Here is a 19,818-nt window from a genome sequence, read left to right on the forward strand (position 1 = left end):
TTTGAATTTTAACACTGTAGTACTTTCGTTTTTATTTGACAAACATTATACAATCATAGAGTAATTAGGCTTAAAAAATTTGTATCGTGATTTAAAGATAAACTGTATAATTAGTTATTTTTTTATCTATATATAATGTTTCATGCATGTGCCGCAATATTCGATGTGATGGGGAATCTTGTAAAGTTTTGGGTTTTCGGTAACAAAGCCTAAAGCGAGTGGTGGCCTTCCTCTTTTTTTTTGCACTGTAACGTTTTTTTTGAGGCGGTTGAATTTTTACCCGTCTGTCATTGATCTAGAGACACACATTTTATCACACTACACATAGGCACGTATATATGAACCTAAGAGGCTAAGAACGCTAATTTCCATGAGCGAGAGCTACTGAAGACACACCTGTAGCAAGTAAACTTGGTGGATTTGACTATTATGTTAGAGTAAATGTAAACAGAAATTGTACCATATTGTCTACCCACATAGGGTGTTTGTTCTATGTACTACATAATCAGGCTAAGGTCCAATGCAATATATCCAATATTTCACCAATCTATTCCTATTCTCCTATATATGGCATCACAAGTCTAGGTTTAGATCCTAACCTAGCCGCCGCTTCCGCATTGCACACCTCCGGAGAGAGATCGATCTCTGCGGGGCAGCGTCCTTGTTTAGGCGTACAATTCTATTAATTTGTCTGTCATCGACTCATCATTGTTGGGGTTGTCTCCTTGTGCTCAAGGCCGTTATTCTATTAATCTGTCTACCATTGTTGTTTCAAAGTGGCAAATTGAGTCGTCTCCTCATGCTCATCGGCTCATCGCCATCGCAGACATGTCATCGATGCCTTGTTCCCCAAGCTCGTCGTTGGGCCCTCGCCGTCCTCCTCTTTTCGGATCCACCCACGGTGGAGACGGCTGACCTACGCACCATCCTACATCGCCGTTGTGGCGGCCAAGCTTGGTCGTGTCTGTGACTTTCAACTGCCATGGTGGTGGTTGGGACAGGTCGTGCGCCCTCGCCACGTTTACTCTTTCGACCTAGCACTCGACGTGACTGGCAGCACTGGTGACGCACTCTACCACCGTCTTCACTCGCGACCTGCTCATGCCCTGAGACGCCCCGTCCATGAGGCCCAATGCATTATATCTAATATTCCACCAATTCTATTCCTACAAATTCATCTCAATATTTTTTGTCTTTGATGGTGAAAAGCAGCCCAGTATCAGATCCCACATGCCCTTCTTCAACTTGTTGTGGTCAGGCATCTTTTGCTTTGGGGAACAACTTGACAGCTGAAAACGATATTAGATGTCTGAAAACACTTCTTAAACTGCACAGGAAAAATGCTGGGAGCCTTTGGGGCTCACATTTGGATGATGACATGGCTTGGGGGCTCCCGCTCAGGCAAGTCGATCCAGCCCTAGGCACTGGAAATCGATGGCCTGGGTGAGGTGCCTGGGCCAGGCAAGCATTCCAGTCTTCAAAGCAAACAGGTGCAGACAAGCAGCACTCATGAGGACGTACTTTATAGAGGTTCCACAAGAGGCTGGTCAATTGGGATGCCTGAAGGTTATTATATAGAAGGCTTTAGGAAAAGAATTGGAAAACCACAAAACGGTTCAGTGAAGAAGCAGTCCATTGAAGACATGTAAATAATTGTCACTGAAGAATGAGTCCTATAAGTGTCTGAATAAGTGAATATTTATGAGTAGCTGATGTTGCATGGCCTCTTCAGGGACGAACAAGTTAGCCCCAAATGTATGTACAATATTGTACTGTACCGCCACAAATGAAAGACCAAGGAAACTTGGCATGCACGTACGAGGTAAATAATGCATGAAGGAACACACAAGGGGTACGGTTTGCTACGCTTGTACACACCAAATCATGCTTGAAAACGACTGTGCTGTCATGGAATGTTCACTGAAAGATGCGTCTATGGACCTGTTTGGTACAGCTCACAACAGCTTCATGAGCTGTTATGAGCTGTTTTTTTTTGCCAAACACTTATTTCCAAAACAGCTTCATGGGTGAAGCTGTTTTTCCCCTCCTCTCACAAAGACATAAGTTGGATAAAACTGGAAAAAAGTAGCTTATTGCAGCTTCTCCTCATTTCTCTCTCTCTCAACTATGTATGAAGTAGTTGGTGAAGCTATTTTGTCAAACACTTTTTCCAAAACAGCTCAGCTTCATCTAGAAAGTCACTCATGAAGCTATTTTCTAAAAAAACAGTTTTACTAGTGAAGTTGAGCTGTGTCAAACAAGCCCTACATATACGTACGCCCTCTTGAAGTTAAAAAGTGTTAAAGTGATCGAGTTGCTTGATGTGCAAGGCTTACTCTGCTTACAAGTCTAGCTAGTTTGTGAAAACTCCTGCATATACATTCTACAATGCTCGAATGCATGACTTGACCAGTCTTTTTTTTCTACAGAACATGACTTGACCAGTGACCAGCTAGCAGACAGTGTGAGCTAGAGTGCAAGCGTCACTGATGAAGTGATGAGTGACGATTGCTGTGGGTTTGGTTTGAATTTGACGTCGTCCAACCTCTATCTGATGCCTTCACTGGTCGGCATGCAAGCAACACGTACGACCGCATATGTTACGCGGAAACGGGGACTCGACTCGCCTGTTCGACGAAAAATATGCTCCGTTTGAGCGTAGTACGCCCTCCAGACATTGACTGAAGAAGCATATAGTGTATGGACCGTTTACCTGGCCAGCTTTGGAATGGTTCTAGTGCTGCTACTCGCCTACTTGCATTGTTCGCCGCCCAAAGAGATGCTAATAATTGACAATGATCTGTTGACGTATCGCGTACAGCATCTTACGCGCGTCTTGGTTCGTGCTTGTACGCGTCGCGTACATGCATGAACCATGTAGGAGCATCGTTTAGCTTCCTCACCAGGTCAGCAGAAAAAAAATAACAGAGCACTCATTCATGTGTCTCATCTCTCATGCATGCATCATCTAGGACAAATGTGAGTTCCAGTGATGTAATCCGTTGTTGGTTGGTGAAATGGAATATTTTCAGGTTGCCCTCCAAATGCATCGAAAAGTATGGCATGGTGTACTTGGTACATCTCATGAATACTCGTGAAAGCTTCAGAGAACCTGCATGCTCCCGGGTTATATCTTGCCATGCATCTCTTCAGTAAATTTGCGTGGGGGGAAGAAAAGCAAATCTCAAGCGTTCAGAGAAATGGAGGCGAATAATTCTCTATCGATCGTGGTATTGCCTTTAGAAGCCGTAATATCGGCGTGTAAAGTGTTTACACATAGGAACACAAGTTCTGGACCTGCAGACTGCAGTTGGTATATAGTTTTGAGCAAATTGTCAGATTCACAGAGGAGTGTTAATTAATTAACCCTTTGGCTGATATATTATCAGATTTAGATAGATCTCACAGTCTCATGAGTCATATATATGGCTTGAGACTTTATTCTTAGAACTCGCAAATGATAGAGACATGGACCAAAACATGAAAGATTTTATTCCAGGACGACCTGTTTTACAAGACACTTACACTTCCATTATATTCCACACAGAATTCCAACACCCTTACACACACACACACACTTAATTAACATGACCAGCCACAAATAATCGAACAAAGCAATGAAGTACAAGGACTCTACATATTTCAAGAACCATACAGCTCCTGACGACGGCGTATACAAAAGAATAATTTGGCTACCTTAGATCCTCATGTGTTTTAACTCTGCATCCATCACTTTGTCTTGGGAGATGAGCAACCGCAGAGGTAGTCCCAAATGCTCTTCTTCACGCCGTTACGCGCCATCGCCCTTCACCCACGAGCTCGATTAGCTCAACACGTCCAAACGCTCCAAGCAGATGATCCTAAAAATAACAAATTTATATTAGCTTAGACAACTCAACACTTTGCTCATTGTGTGCAAATGAAAAACGACTATATGGAATATGTCATCATATATAGCTGGTGATACAACTAACACAAGCGGGACCTTCAATTAGCATAGAAGCACGCATATGCCTAGTGCATCTGCATGCATCTCAAGAGAGAGATTGTACTTGTACGTACCTGAAAATCTGAAATAGAAGCTCCTCTGAAATGGTGAGCAATGAGCAATGCCGGTGGTGCATTTGCTGCAAGCCTGCTGCTCCTTTTATAGGCGCGCGTATAAGTAAGTTCGCTGAAGAGTATCCCGCTTTACCTTGTCTTATTAGTAATTGTACGCGATTTTACTTGGAAAAGCTCGCGAGATCGAATAGACGACACATGAATTTTCAGTGAAGAACGAGTCCAGCTTCTTGGACTTGAACAGGAAATGTGCGGTCCTCTCAGAGAAAGCTCAGTGACAGTAGTTGCTCGCCATCAGCTTAATTACCTGAACCTACATACGCCCTGAATTTGAATACGTATATACAGCGAGTCTTAGACGTCCAAGTTTGTTTAGCGCTGCTGCACGTTTGAAACTCTGAATAACGTTGTAAACTGAATGCGACTGCTTCATTATAGTATATCGTTTATAGCTAAAAAAAATGTACAGTAGTGGGCTTCAGTCAATGCTTCATTTCGAGATCCTTGCTGAGTGCATACGCGTGGAAAAAAAAAACGGGGTCGCGTAACGTGTAGCGGGTGTTGCTTTGCTTCTGTACGTCGGAAAGCGCCGTCCAGTGGGATTGAAATTAAGGTTCAGCTCAGGATCAGTTATTACTCGGCAGTTGAAGGGAAAACGTCCAGCGGTCGGGGCTGCCGGCGAGGCGGCGGCGGTGGAGCGCGCGGCTCGTCGAGGGGTGATTCCGGCTGGGTGTCTTCGTGGGATTGCATCAGCTCGGTGGAAACTAGCACGGCAAAAAGGTCAGTTTGAGGTGTGGAACGAAGCGACGAATTTTGGGCATGTTCCCTCTCTGCACCAGCGACGGTGAGCGTGGAGGGCTGGAGGCGGACGATCGAGGCCGCGGCGCGGGAGCGCCGAGGCATGCAGTACCGACGCTCGTCGTCAGTCGTCACATACTCACATCCATCCTGACCAGAAACCATGGTCCATGGCAGATGGCATGACATTCATGATGAGGCCAAGCACCTCGTCGGGCACCATGCATGGCGGCCGCGCGCCGGCGTCGGTCTCGCAAAAAGGGGGGAAAAAAAGGAAATTGAAACGGCCATGGTAGGACGGAAAGGGAGAACTGCAACTGCTGCCAGGCCAGGGCATGCCCCAGGAAATCGAAACGGCCATGGTTGGATTTCGCAAGTTTTTTTCCCGACGATTTCGCTGCTGCAGCAGCAGCAGCGGGAGAGTGCAAGTAGAGCTTACGCGGCGCGGGAGCAGGGAGCGAGCCTTTTTGGTCACAAATTACAACTTCGATCGATGTGCTAGTAGGGTCGCGCTAAATTTGAAGCAGCCTTCAACCAATGCGCATGATTCATTTTTCCAATAAAAAGTGTGCCCCTCGTTAGCAGATAAATAACTAAATTGTACTTGCACACCTGCAAGATTACAGATCAAATAGAGTACAGTAGTACACTCGATCAGTGCAAGCTTCTGCCATCCTACCCTATCGGCTGGTGGCGGCCAACTAGTATATGCCAGCTTTATTGCATATCCAATTATCCTATACACTATATATATAATGAATATACACCATGAATATTAGTAGCTATCACACGAACACATCTGTATGTGTATATGAACCTAGCTAAATACTGAAACTTCACTGTGGAAGCAGAGAGAAGCCTGAAGAAGCATCAGAGACGACTAGAGTGGATCCATATATCTCAATCATCCGTCTTGGATGAAGAAAAGCAGCTGCAGAGCATAGCCAGCATGCTCTTCTTCACGCCGTTGTGGTCGTTCTGCATCTTCCTTCCCTTGGACGAACAGCCGGAAACAATGGAAGACGAAACCTGAAGCTAGCTAGAGAACTGGTCTTGGAGCCTTGAGCTAGCTAGTGAGCAAGCTGCAAGCCCAAGCTGAGTGTGCAAACCAGCAGCACTCCTGACGCCCTATATATAGCGAGTGTGTGCCAACTGCCAAAGATGTTACAAGCTTAGCCCTGCATGAAGATCTTGGGCCTTGTTTAGTTCCCAGAAAATTTTACAAAATTTTTCAGATTTCCCGTCACATCGAATCTTTAAACGTATGCATGGAGTATTAAATATAGACGAAACTAAAAACTAATTGCACAGTTTCGTCGGAATTGATGAGACGAATCTTTTGAGCCTAGTTAGTCCATGATTGGACAATATTTGTCAAATACAAACGAAAGTGATACAGTGTCAATTTTCCAAAATTTTTGGGAACTAAACAAGGCCTTGGGGAAGACTTGGCCTTGTTTAGATGCAATTTTTTTTGAAGTTTGACATTGTAACATTTTCGTTTATATTTGACAAACATTGTCTAACTATGGACTAACTAGGCTCAAAAGATTCGTCTCACGATTTATAGATAAAATATGCAATTAGTTATTTTTTATCTATATTTAATACTTCATGCATGCACCCAAAGATTCGATATGATATGGAATATTGTAAACTTTTGGAATTTTAAGTAAACAAAGGCCTTGGCAAAGAGACGAGAAAAACGCAAGAATCTTTATTCTGCAGCAGTTTAGGGAGTGTTTGGTTTGGGTGGTAAAGTTTAACAGTAGCAATTTTGTCTTATTTGACAATTAGTATTCAATCATAAACTAATTAGGCTTAAAAGATTCATCTCTCAAATTACTCTCCAGATGTGTTTTTAGTTTTATAAATAGTCTATATTTAGTACTCCATGCATGTATCCAAATATTCGATGTGACGAGCGATAAAATTTAACCGGACAAACCAAACACCCCTTTAGAGCATTTTGCTGTCGGTTGTACATAGTCATGCACGCTGTACGCGGTGTAAGAATACGCAATATTGAACGTAGATCAGGACAAATCAAAAACTTTTCAAAATTCTCTATCGTATCAAATCTTGTGGCATATACATAGAGCATTAAATATAGAAAAAATTTAATTATATAGTTTATCTGTAATTTGCGAGATAGATCTTTTGGTTGGACAATAATTACCAAATACAAACAAAAGTGTCACATTGTCAAATAAAAAAAATATGGATTTAAACAAGGCCTTAAACGTACACTGCTTAGGCCTTGTTTAGTTGGCAAAAACTTTAGTTTTTGGCTACTGTAGCACTTTCGTTTTTATTTGACAAACATTGTCCAATCATGGAGTAACTAGGCTCAAAAGATTCATCTCACAAATTACAGGTAAACTGTGCAATTAGTTTTTATTTTTATCTATATTTAATGCTTCATGCATGCGACTAAAGATTCGATGTGACGGAAAATTTTGAAAATTTTTGCGAAGTAAGGCCTTAGAGGATGTTCGAAAGTGATACGGTTAAGGGTACATTTCTGAACGGCTTCTAGTAGCTACCATGACTCGCGGACAGCAACAAGTGCACAAGTGATAGGTGAGTGTGTGACTTGAGTACTTGACCCAGTGTGTGACTTGACCTGGGTCAGCTCTGATGCTTTCTGGTCGGCATTCATGGAGCATGACCACAGATATTACGCGTTAACGGAGACCTTTTCCGCGGTCTGATGCCTGATGCGGTAAAAAAGTCCCCTTGGCTGAAGCATAACACTGACCCGTTAACTTGGTTTATTTTAGGACCGTTGCTTTTTCTTTGCCGTGTTTGCATTGCTGCTCCTTCTCTTTTCTTTTTTCATTTTTCCTTTTTTTAATGTCCATATTTCCACACTACAGATTTTGGTGCAACTTACTATAAGTTTAGTTCGAGTTAGAAAATGTGAATTAGAATAGAGGCATAGAGCTAAAGTAAAAAACATTTTTTTTGAAAACAGAAAAATCATAAGTTGTGTATTTATGTTAACACATTAAAGATTTTGGTGCAATTTATTATAAGTTCAGTTAAGGTTCGAAAATGTGACTTGGAATAGAGGCGTAGAGCTATTTTTTAAAAAGCATTTTAGAAATGAGGGAGCAGTATTTATGTTATGTTTTGATGCCCATGGTCCACTTGTGCTTGTGTGTGTCCATGAAGGGATATCTGTGCAAAGAGCTACGATGCACCTTGCAACAACCACAGAGTTGGACAGTATCGTGTACCACAGAGTTGCAACAACCAGTTATTCTCTTTTGTTTTTTCAGGTGGAATAGTTGTCGCTCTATCCCAAATTACAAGTTATTTTAAGAATCTTCGAGAGTCGAATTTTTTTAAGTTTGACTAAATTTATATAATAAGATAATACCCCCTCCATCTAAGTCATTCCATGAACGTTGGAGAGTCAAAACATCTTAACTTTGACCAAAATTATAGAGAGAATTACAAAGACTTATAACATCAAATAGGTATAATATGAAAATATAATTAATGAACAATGTAATGATACTAAATTGACACCATAAATATTATTATTCTACCATATAAATTTGGTCAAACTTGAGATGGTTTGACTCTCCAAGATTTTTGAAATGACTTATAATTTAGAATGGAGAGAGTAGCATTTACAATACCAACTAAGTATAATTAGATTCTTCATTAGTTATATTTTATAGTATACCTATTTGATATTATAAATCTTTGTATTTTCTTCTATAGTTTTAATCAAACTTGAGATACTTTGACTTTCCAAAATTCTCGAAATGATTTATAATTTAAAACGGAGTGTAGTAGCTAAGCTTCCAGCAAACTACCCGTGATTGGATGATTAATAAAACAAAACACTTTTTACGGCCCTGCAGATGCTATCCCAATGCATAGAACATGGCATGACAAATCTCAGAATACTCCTGTCAACTTCAGACGCCCTGCTTTCAGTTTAGTTGAAACCAAAGGTGGATGCTTCCTCCATCCTTAAATAAGGTGTGTCTGTTGTAAGTTTAATTCAATTTGTAAAAAATACATATAATATTCGTATCTCTAAATAAATTTATTAAACAATTAGATTCAAAGATCTTTTTAATAATACTAATTATGCATTATAAATATTAATATTTTTTAATATATATTTAATTAAAGTTATTTATTGGAAAATAGAGATAGAGGGAGTAGTATCTTAGGGGGAGGTTTGCTTCTGCCGTTTTAGAAAATAGAGAAGCTCTGGCTCGCATGATTGCACGTAGTCAGGTTCTTATAATGTTTTTACCGTTGATAAAAAAAGACAGTAACAATCGCAACGATTTTTATGACTAACTCATGATAGGCAATGAACACATAAAAACAACCTTTGTTCCAAGGACTGTGATTGTAACACATCGTTTTTCAGAAAATCTGAAACGCCAAACACATTCTCTTTTTTTTTTCTATGCCACCAGAGGTGCAACACGACTTTTTTTTATGTATCACCAGGTGCGAGTTTTTTGAGGAAGCCAGAGGTTTACAAAAGGATTTCAGCTCATTTTTATATTATATAGGAGCAGAACAGGGGAAAGCCCAAACAGAGGAGCATGATGTTTTACATTGATACCCAACAACAGAACTAGAGCAACACAGGACCATAAACAAATGGAATCAAACAACTGAGACGACCGACTCGTTACATCTTTCGTGACGCACACAACAAATACATATAAAACGACCAGACACGAACTGAATCAAACAAATCAGCAGACAGGCCTATTGCATCTGCCATTAAACAACTTCTGACGAACTAGTTTCGGAAGTTGAGACCATGGATCTGCCGTCCGTTGAGCTCTGAATCAGTCCGTCGTCTGGGGTGAGGAGCAGCCGCACAGCAGCTGCCAGATGCTCTTCTTCACCTTGTTACGCTTATTACCGTCTCCCATCCTTCCTCCAATGGCTGCCGCCTGCCGGGGGGCAACACAAGCTGAGAATCTGAGATGCTCCAAGAAGGTGTGTTCCTGAAAACAGAACGCCGACATGCTAAAATCGTAAAAAAACTACTTGTAGCTGTCTTCGAATTCTACAACTAAACCTGCAAATGGTACAGGGAATGCAACTGCATCTCCAGGAAAAGAAGATACCTGAGATTCAGCACTCTCTGAAACTGAACTGAGCAAGGCAGGCTTGGCTCCTTTGGTAGCTTGGTGCAAGCATGCTTGCTCCTTTTTTATAGGTGTTATAAGCGTGTAGCGACTGCTCTTAGGAGTATCCGCTGACACTCGGTTTCGTATTGTACGAGATTTTACCGGGAAAAGTTCGCGAGAATCCACATGAACATTCAGTGAACAAGTAGTCTAGCTTCCATGCAGGACGTCTTGAAATTCGTGGCTCCCCGGGTTGCAATCGCAGAACCTTGCTGGAGTCCAAGGAAGTTGAATCAGAATCACTAACATGCTTCAGTCACTGCATGCGGCTAATTCATCCCGCCGCGTAAAATCAGAGGTAGTATACGTATACAGTACAAAATATGCAGTGGACTTTTGAGTATAGAATGTGTCGAAGACTTTTGTGCGTGCTTACTATACGCGTTCAACAAAAGTTCAAAACCTACGCAGCGTACCGCGGGGGCCTGCTTACGTGGCGACGAAAAGCTGGTCCTGTTGATGGTTTGAATTATCGAAAAAAATATTCTACATCCCCCCGATTCCCCATGGACGACGTCAACGCCTCGAAAACCACTGTCATGTCTAACCGAGCCCATGTTTAGCAGAAGGCAGAACCATTGGAGCCCACAGTCTGAATGTTTTCCGGTCGGCCCAACAACAAAGGCCCATGTACGTCTCCATGTCTCGATAGCCCACGAGATCTCAGCGGCAGAGCACAGAACGCCTTCGTTCGGTCCGAGCTTTTAGTACCACCTCGCCAGCCGAAGATAGAAGCGCCGTGAACTCCCGCGATAAGATGAGCGCCCCGTGCAACGTTGCTCCATACTTACCTGGACGGGGCTCCCGGGCGATCACGAAGGCCCGTGGCCTAGGTCAGTGGCCTGCATTGCACTTTGGCTGGTGCGCTGGCTTACCATCTCCCCAAGCGGGAGAGTGGACGTCATAATTTGTGGTAGAGGGGGTACGCGTTCGCGCGGCCCCTGCCAAATCTCAAGAATTAAGTTTTAGTCCCTGGAGAATTATGCTTGGGCCCCTGTCAGCTGCAGGCCTGAGCGGGGTTTGTTGTTCTTAGCGCTTTTGCGTTGCGATCCAGATTTGGGTTTCTGCGGCCCTCTTCCTGGGTGCGACCAGGCCCGTAGATTGGCAGGAGCAGGGCCTCCAAATGACTAATTAATCGTGGTTTGTTAATTGAATCAACTCACCAGCTTCCTTGGTCTGTTCATTTTTCCCGGGAGCTTCTTTTAAAAATTAAAAAAAACTGCTAGGATGTTAGTTTATTACTTAAGTACTACTTTTTACTCTTTTAGCATTGTAAAGATTTGGTCCGTTCTTAATAGTATAGACCCATATAAATTTAAAGTTTTATATAATTATAAGTGAAAATATGTTCTGATTTTCTCGAATTTTAGGATCTCATCATGCATTTTGTTCGTTCAGGGGTCTCCAAATCCTAGGTAGGGCCCTGGGTGCTAGGTTTGTGCTACGTTTACGTTTTTCTATTTTTGCTTCTCCTGCTCATCAGTCAACGTGCAAAGTTTGTGTTACCACTTTTTTTTTACCTCCTTTTTTTTGTGTTTGACGCAATCATTTTTTTTCAAAATATTGTTTGACGCACCCAGATCAGGCACTCAGGCTCGGTGGCTCGGTGTTGCCTTTGCCAGTTCGCCGTACACTCAGACATGCCTACGGCCAATGGACCGAACGAGACTACGAGAGCGAACAGAATTTCCGACAAGTCGTATTGGGGCGTTCGCAGGGCCGAACCACGGCCCAGTTATCTAAGAACTGCCTTATGTGGAGGCCCATTGAATAGTTTGGTCCATGCGGCCTTGACATGCGTCGTCTCTCTTCATCTCTTGCCTCGTGTTACGTGTAGTATGAGAGACAGCGCCTGCCAAGACGAGGTGCTACTGTTGTGTTTCTGCACATGAAACGTGTCAGTATCCATTTCCCTTTGGTGTGTGAGTGTGACTAGCCAATTCTTGGATAGTTGAGTACACAAGTCATGCAAAGGTTGGACATGGAATAAAAATCCCTTTCAGTTTCAGTTAAATTATCCTCGGTCGGATCAGCAAGTACCTGTCATCCATACGTAGTTACGTACGCACTGACAAGTCCTTCCCACACATGTTTTGATCTGTTTATTTATACGCTCTCTTATTACTTTCCGGGACAAAGCTGACCAAAGCAGGTATGCACGACCCTTCAAGACGATCAATGAACAAGCAAACTTTTGCCTGTAGGGAGTAAGGACTATAGGCAATGCGATTCCATTCCAGCACCAGCCTCAGCCTGCAAACCCTACACCGGCCGGCCCACAGTTTTGCTTGTGCAGTCCTGCTAGCTTCAGCAGACAACTGGTAACGATACATCGATACCGTGTTGGGTTCTCCATGCGTAGAACGAAAAATGAATAACGAGGCAAGCTATTTCTGTTAAGAAAGCGACAGTTTCTGTTTTGGTTTTTGGACACCTCTCTTATAGTCGAATTCCATGTGATTGCCCACAGGAAAGAGACCTCGTTGGACACTGATAACTCTTGAAAGACTGCTAAAACTACACTTGGAGCCAGATAACAGCCGGAGCTTTACTAACCTTTGGACCAAGCCACCGTTTCTTGTGCTTTCTAGACAAGTAGAGAGCCTTCTGGGCGTTTAGTGCCATCATAGTATGTCCAGCTGGCAATGCCCTCCCGACCGTCAGAAACCGACTCGATCACATTCACCTCAAGGAATAAAGCCAACCTAGGCTCCTACGAATAGTAGTCAACTGGGGATATTTGGCTCGACTCCAACAATCTTAAAGCTGTACGAGCACTCCAACTCAGAGCAGAACCCGAACTCTTCCCAGGAACAGCGCTATATATAGCTGCCTCTGCGCCTCGGCCTTCCTGCACCACCTTCCTTTGCATCCCAGCTTCAGCTTCACACCTTCACATCTTTCGTACACCAGCGAACTCCGCAAGAAACTCGCAGCAGGTCCGGACATGGCAGCCGAGAAGCGCACCATTGGCATGGGCATGGACTACTCGCCGTCCAGCAAGGCCGCCGCAAGGTGGGCGGTCGACAACCTGCTCAAGGCCGGCGACAGGATCATCCTTGTCCATGTCCTCCCCAAGGGGGCGGACGCCAGCCACAAGGAGCTCTGGAAGAGCACGGGCTCACGTAAGTAGAAACATCTGTCATTGGGTTTTCACTTCGGCTGGTATCTGAGCTCTTGAGTTCAGACTCTTCTCCGTCGCAAAGATTGTCAACTGAACCGTTGTGTTTGTTCCTTTTTTGTAACCTGAAGCTTTGATTCCTCTACCGGAGTTCATGGAGATGAACGTGCAGGCGAGGTACGGATTGAACCCTGATAAGGAGATACTGGAGATCCTGCAGGCTGCATCCAAGTCCAAGCAGGTAATATCTCTACAGCAGCTACTGACTTGTTGGCAGAATTTTCTGAGGCATCACGTAACTTCTTCACTCTTATTCAAGGGTCCTGCTAGATTATTAAGCTAGAGGATGAAAACTGTATTGTTGCATAAAACAGAATGCGTAGTTGGCAACTGATACAACCAAAGTACTTTTATATTTAGAAAAGGCAGCACAATAGCAAGGGCTATGGCCTAAAGATGGAAACTGTATTGTTGCATAAAACAGAATGCATAGTTGGCAATTGATACAATCCAAAGTATTTTTGTATTTAAAAAAGGCAGCACAATAGCAAGGGCTATGGCCTAAAGTTCACATCTAAAGCTACAGAATTGAGTAATATAGTTAGGACCCCATAAGAATTGTACCCAACAAGAAAAAAAAAAGACACACTCAAATGTGTTGTCAGAAGTCAGATCAATCATCATGAAGACATAATCTCAAACTTAATCAAGTTTAGGGTAGCTGGCTAGCTTCTATATGTGATTTTGAATCATAGCTTACCCAAACATCAAACTAAAGATGAATCTTTTTTCAGACATTACTGCCTCCTGTGTTATGCTCTAAATTCTAATAGTGTGAATGCCTATGCAAACGAGTCAGGAACAAAACAATGGGCCGAACACTTACCAACTATTAAACAACCTGCAGAATTAGTAAGGGTACTGAGCAGCTGACATATGAAAATATACAGACAATAGCTCTCTGTGGCACGGCTTTGTCGACGGCTGCTTTTTATATTTTGGTAAGGGTAAGGCAACAGCAACATTGTAAAAAGCACTTTCAAAGGTTACTTGTTGCCTGCCTTTCATGGCTCCAACTATCTACAGAAATATTTTTATTTTGTAGGCAACAAAAAATAACATTGTATCCAAATATACTATTTAGTAAAATGTTGCTTCTATGTTGGCTTGATCAGGTGGAAGTACTAGCAAAGATTTACTGGGGTGATGCAAGGGAGAAACTCTGTGAGGCAGTGGATGATCTCAAGGTGAACTCCTTTGTGCTTGGTTGCAGGGGCTTAGGGCCACTGAAAAGGTTAACATCAAACCTCTCCTCTGTCAAACTACAAGTGTTTAGTCTTTGGCTAACATAGCTCCCTAATATTTTTTACATTTCAATAAATCTCAATGCAGGGCTCTCCTTGGAAGTGTCAGCAACTACGTAGTCAACAATGCAACATGCCCAGTTACAGTGGTGCGCGGACCAACTGGATCGAGTGCCTGATCTTTTCTTTTCAGCTTAAAGGTGGAACTTCTGTAGTGCAAGGATCATTTAGTAGAACTGGGTTGACGTGGTTTGTGAGGATGAACTGTTAGTTCTGGTAATTAACTACAGTATTATACTATTATTGCTTGACATCTGTTGTCCAGTTGTGATATCTGTGAATTCCTCTCTGTTAAATCTTGTCTATATTTATGCTTTTCTTTGTGAAATTGTGTAAGAAAATTTCTACAGACTATATGAATGTGCTAGTGGTGAGTCTGCTTTTATCTATGCGCATGACAAGGCTTCCCCTACTAAAGATCAATGATTACTTCACAGGTTTCTGAAGAATGAATGAAACTATGTAGCTGTTTTTTTTTTGTACAAGTTATTTTGGTTCTTAATTGAAATTCAGGACATAAGGGGACCCTACAGGTTAGCACTTGGTAGCTGCTTTGTTGAGGGCGCTAAAGACCTACAGATAGGCAGGTCTTTGTCGCAGAAAGCCATTTCCAAATTAAAAGTTCTTACAACCAAAAACAAGGTTGCAGGCAGAAAAGACACGCAAACCTCCACATTAAAAAAATATTTATTTCCAAATGGCAGAAAGATGTGCTTTATTCTTAAATTGCATCAGTGCTCTATACAATGTGAACCATCCATTCTGCATTTTCTTGCACAAATGTAAGAGTAAAAACTCTATGATGAATGTTTGCAAGAATGAGCCTTCATGGAAGTGGACCATACTGATCAGAACATCTTACCAGTGCCATCTTTGCGTGGAACAGAATCTTCAAGATCCATTCTGCGCCAGCTCCCAGCCAAAGATGACAACTGGTCAGCCTTATCATACAACCCAAGAAGACCACCTGTGTGGATAAACAGAACTCTTCTCCCTTTCCACTTGGTTGGATTGGCAGCCATGTCTTTTAGCAATCCATAAACCGCCTTCCCACTGCATTCAAATGACGCATGTATTTTTATACAAGTTTACGACTATCAAAGACCAAAACATAGACCACATGCCAAATCTATCTATTTCATTGATTCAGACATAGGTTGCACCTGTAGACTGGATCAAGGACAATGCCTGTTGCTGCAGCTATGTCTTTGACAAACTTAAGCTCCTCAGCTGTGTTCATGGCGTAGCCTAATCCCTTAGCCTGTCAAGGTGAAGTTGAAGAGAATGTCAAACGTTGATTGACCTTTGCAAATTTTTGATTATGAAATGTAGTTTATATATGTAAAACAAGTTGCAACAAGGCACTGCAGATGAACTTTTTGGAGATAGCACACCAAAATGATTTACTAATAAATAATGAAAAGCGTACTTACATTTTTTATGCTAACTATATCATGTGAATCCAAACCAGAATCAAGTCCATCAATCAGGCCTTGGGCATAGTCATAGAAATATTCAGGATCATCACAAACAGAGAATGCATGGACCTATCCACCAAGAGGATATTAGTCTGGAAACTTGAGTGCCAGATAATACAACAAACAAGGGTAGATCATACTTTTGTATTTAAGCTGCTCAATCTGGATCCTAAAGCAAGGCCAGCAATGGTTCCACCACTGCATGAAGTTAAATATTATCCAACCATAAAGTGATGTCTCGCAACTTTCAGAACTTAGGTATAACACGATAAGAATTGTACACACAAAATTACCCATAAGAAGTATACCTGCCACACGCAACAACAATATCATCAAACTGAACATCAGCAGATTGCTGAATTTGCTGCTCGATCTCCCTTATTGCCTCAATATATCCCCTGAACAATAAGATTTAGAGATCAGGCCGCACTTTCTAAACTGAATTCATTATTTGACAAAAAAAACTGAATTCATTAAAAAAAAGCTGACACAGTATGTGCCAGACTATTTGAAATCCAACCCATTACAGCATGTAATCTTGAATCCTTATTATTTTATTAAACTCTGACTCAAGGTCCATAATAAATTATGTAATATTTATACACAAGGCAATTTCTTACATCTGCACTACACCAATATTGAAATGTCTTATGCCAATATTGAAATGTCTTATGTGTATGTTATCACATGATTCAACATCTAATCTATACATATCCCGTTGTAGCATAAAGGCCAACAAATATTTACAACAAAATGACAACAGCCACCATTCATGGACACTGACCCTGACGTAACTTCAGATTATTTATTAAACACAAAAATGAAATATGCAACCAAGAGTTGCCCTTGGCAGTTAGCACTGATTATAGAATAATACCAAGTTCCTAATGAGTTTGATCCACCAACAGGAATCACATATGGCTTCCTCCCTTCTTCCAGAAGCCTTTTTTTCAGCAGATCAGCTAAAGCCTACACCAAATAAGTCAATGTCATACAATTAGAAATTCCCTAGTCCAAAAAAAAAAAGAAACTAGGGCAAGTGTCAGTGCACAGTGGCACAAAGCATAGTTTTATTTACTTAAGTGTAAGCTACTTGATTGGTTCTATAGAGAAGTGACTAATCATGCCTGAATGACAAGTAACACCACAGTGGGACAAAGGCATTGATTACGGATGGCCATGCAGAAACACGATAAATGTTCACATCGATAACATAATTAAACATGAAGAAGAGCTTACCACACTGCCAATTTTTCCATACTCTTCTTTCGACACAAGATCAATGTGTGCCCCAACTAGTCTCTCGACAAGGAGATTGCCAACCAAACCAGGGTCCTTATCCACAAGAAGCTGAAAATGTTCCACCAAAACCAAATTATGCCAAAGCAATCTACAGATTTCACATCACCAACAACACAAAATTTACCTTGGAGGTACGTAGTATCAGGTAACAATCAAGATTGAGATACTTAGCAGCCACAGCTGTGGCACGGCAGTGGTTGCTCTGTATACCACCAACAGTAATAACGCAGTCTGCCCCTTGTGCTACAGCATCTGCCAACAAGAACTCCAGCTTCCGGACCTTGTTTCCACTCAACTGCATTCCTGATAAATCGTCTCGCTACAAATCCCCCAGAAAAGTCCCGTGTCAGAGAAAAAAAATGTCAAATTAACATGAATTACAAGTTTTTGATTGAATTTTAACGGGAACCGGGGAGACTGGTTGCACCTTGATCCATACTTCCGTGCCTTCCGGCAAATTGGGCAGATTCCACTTGTGAATCGGCGTTGGGAACTGTTTCAATTTGATAGCATAATTCACGAGTCACACGAAAGTGATCAACTCAGACACAGCCAAGTCAATTAGAAGTTAAGAACTAATCTGAAATAATGGATAGAGCAGGTAGCGATCAAGCAGTGGGGCAGGAATAGATGGGGAAGGGAAGCTTACCTGGCCAAGCGAGAAGGTATGGGAAGGCATGGGGGATAGGTGCGTGGCCCACGACGGCGGCGCGTAAGGCTTCTTCGAGAGGAAGCCCCCGATCTGAGAGGTGGCAGAGGAGAAGGTGGAGGGAACTCCGGCCACCCCGGTGGCGGTGACTCCGGCCATCCCGGCGGCGGCGACAAGACTCAGGTGGCGGACGGCAGCGAAGCGACAGAGGAGTGGAAGAGTCGAAGTGACGGTCACTCCGAGGAGAGCCATGGAGCATTGACGTTTCCGCGACCAGAACTCCAGAAGGCGGCCCGCACGCCAGTTAGATGGGCCAAAACCGGCCCAACTCTAGGCCTAGGGGCACGCACGATTGGTTTCGGTCTAGCGTGAAACAAAATTTTCATGATCAAAGTTTGAGAGCATGGCCAAATTTTGGCAAACTAGTAGTTTCATCAAAGGGACAAACTAGTTTCACCAAACGCATCTACAACATTGATAAGAAGAACAAATTGTTATGGGTTCTAATAAAACGTGACAAAATCTTTTCCAGTAGAGAAAGGTATAGGTCGGCTTTGATAATAACAAATCGAAATAACTCATTACTCATCAATCAAGTCCAACATTTGCATCCCGATATTTCATTCATCATCATTATTATAACGACTATAAGGAACCCCACTGTGGAGAAAGCATGGCAGGTTAGTAAATGAGATTTTGATTTAGCCAGGTCATTCATGTATAGAACATCTTTACGGCACCAAATTTTTGTAAGAGATCATGAACTTATTCCCAGAAAAGCATGGCAGGTTAGTATATTCTTAAGGCTATTTTTAGTGGATAATTTTATAGTATTGTTGCCCAGAATGTCATGACAGACGGGATGCAATGAAACACAGGCGAAACAACCACCTTCAATGCATGATTTTATTCTACTGTTTCATATACATTTAATCTATAAAATAAAACAAAACCAAGGAAATTTTATTTATATGATATATATTTTTTTAAAGGAGATTACCTCGGCTTTTAAGAAAGCCAATAACAGAGTCATTACATACTGGGGATACCAGTTTCAAAGGAAGCAAAAACCCACACAAGTTCAGACCAGCAACAAAACAATCTAACTAAGTGACCAGCCTACAGAGCCAACCACCCAGAAAGATACAAAGAGCTAAATGACCATCACATCCGACAGGGAGTTGATAGAATGATCTTTCTGCACCATCCAGTCAGATAAGGACTGCACCATCTCCTTCATCTTGGCTCTGTCGCTCTCCCTTTGTAGATCCGTCCAAGTCTGCAGAAGATTGATAGCCGAGTGAATCACAACATCAGGTGAGTTAGGAAAGCGTTTCTCGATGGCCATCTTGTTTCTATTCTTCCAAATTGCCCAAGTCACTCCTGCAAAAAGTGTGAAGCATAGTTTCTTAGAGATACCGAGCCTCCTTGGCACCCATTGAGATGTTACATCATGAATCGACGTTAGAAAAGTGTGAAGATTAAAAGCATCCCTTATGCAACTCCAAACGTATTGCGCAAAGACGCATCCAAACAAAAGATGATTGACCGTCTCAGATACAGGACAAATACAACAGAGAGGGCTTCCCTGCCATCCCCGTTTTGTAAGAGAAGAAGCAGTTTGTAATTTCCTATGGAAAACTTGCCAAAGGAAAACTTTAACTTTTAAAGGCATTCTACACCCCCAAATTAGCTCGTTTACTTTATCTCTGACTCCCCCATGGGTGAGACAGGTATAAAGCGATCTAGTTGTAAATTTCCCTGATTTTTCAAGAACCCAACTGACATCATCCTCTCCTAATCCATCTAAACTCACCTCCTGCAGCACCTCTTGAAAATCATTCCATTCATCCAGAACAGC

General features: G+C 42.1%; 2 protein-coding genes and 1 long non-coding RNA gene across 3 annotated transcripts; 1 reads left to right on the top strand and 2 right to left on the bottom strand.

The window, feature by feature from the left end:
• LOC110434312 lies at positions 3,472-4,136 on the bottom strand. The gene is made up of 2 exons (XR_002451734.1): positions 4,063-4,136; positions 3,472-3,860 (listed from the first exon to the last, which is right to left on the bottom strand). It is a non-coding gene; the product is annotated as an uncharacterized LOC110434312 (long non-coding RNA).
• On the top strand, positions 12,706-14,923 carry LOC8075220 (universal stress protein PHOS32). The gene is made up of 4 exons (XM_002452857.2): positions 12,706-13,168; positions 13,296-13,405; positions 14,340-14,458; positions 14,557-14,923. The coding sequence occupies exons 1-4, from the start codon at positions 12,991-12,993 to the stop codon at positions 14,645-14,647; spliced, it is 498 nt and encodes a 165-aa protein (XP_002452902.1). The 5' UTR covers positions 12,706-12,990; the 3' UTR covers positions 14,648-14,923.
• Positions 15,198-18,237, bottom strand: LOC8075221 (putative D-cysteine desulfhydrase 1, mitochondrial). The gene is made up of 10 exons (XM_002454588.2): positions 17,958-18,237; positions 17,736-17,801; positions 17,433-17,627; positions 17,246-17,356; positions 16,884-16,975; positions 16,315-16,404; positions 16,147-16,204; positions 15,962-16,075; positions 15,692-15,789; positions 15,198-15,581 (listed from the first exon to the last, which is right to left on the bottom strand). Exons 1-10 carry the CDS (start codon positions 18,207-18,209, stop codon positions 15,377-15,379), a joined length of 1,281 nt encoding a protein of 426 aa, XP_002454633.2. The 5' UTR covers positions 18,210-18,237; the 3' UTR covers positions 15,198-15,376.

This window comes from Sorghum bicolor, chromosome 4 (genome assembly GCF_000003195.3).
Source record: "Sorghum bicolor cultivar BTx623 chromosome 4, Sorghum_bicolor_NCBIv3, whole genome shotgun sequence".
Lineage (NCBI taxonomy): Eukaryota > Viridiplantae > Streptophyta > Magnoliopsida > Poales > Poaceae > Sorghum > Sorghum bicolor.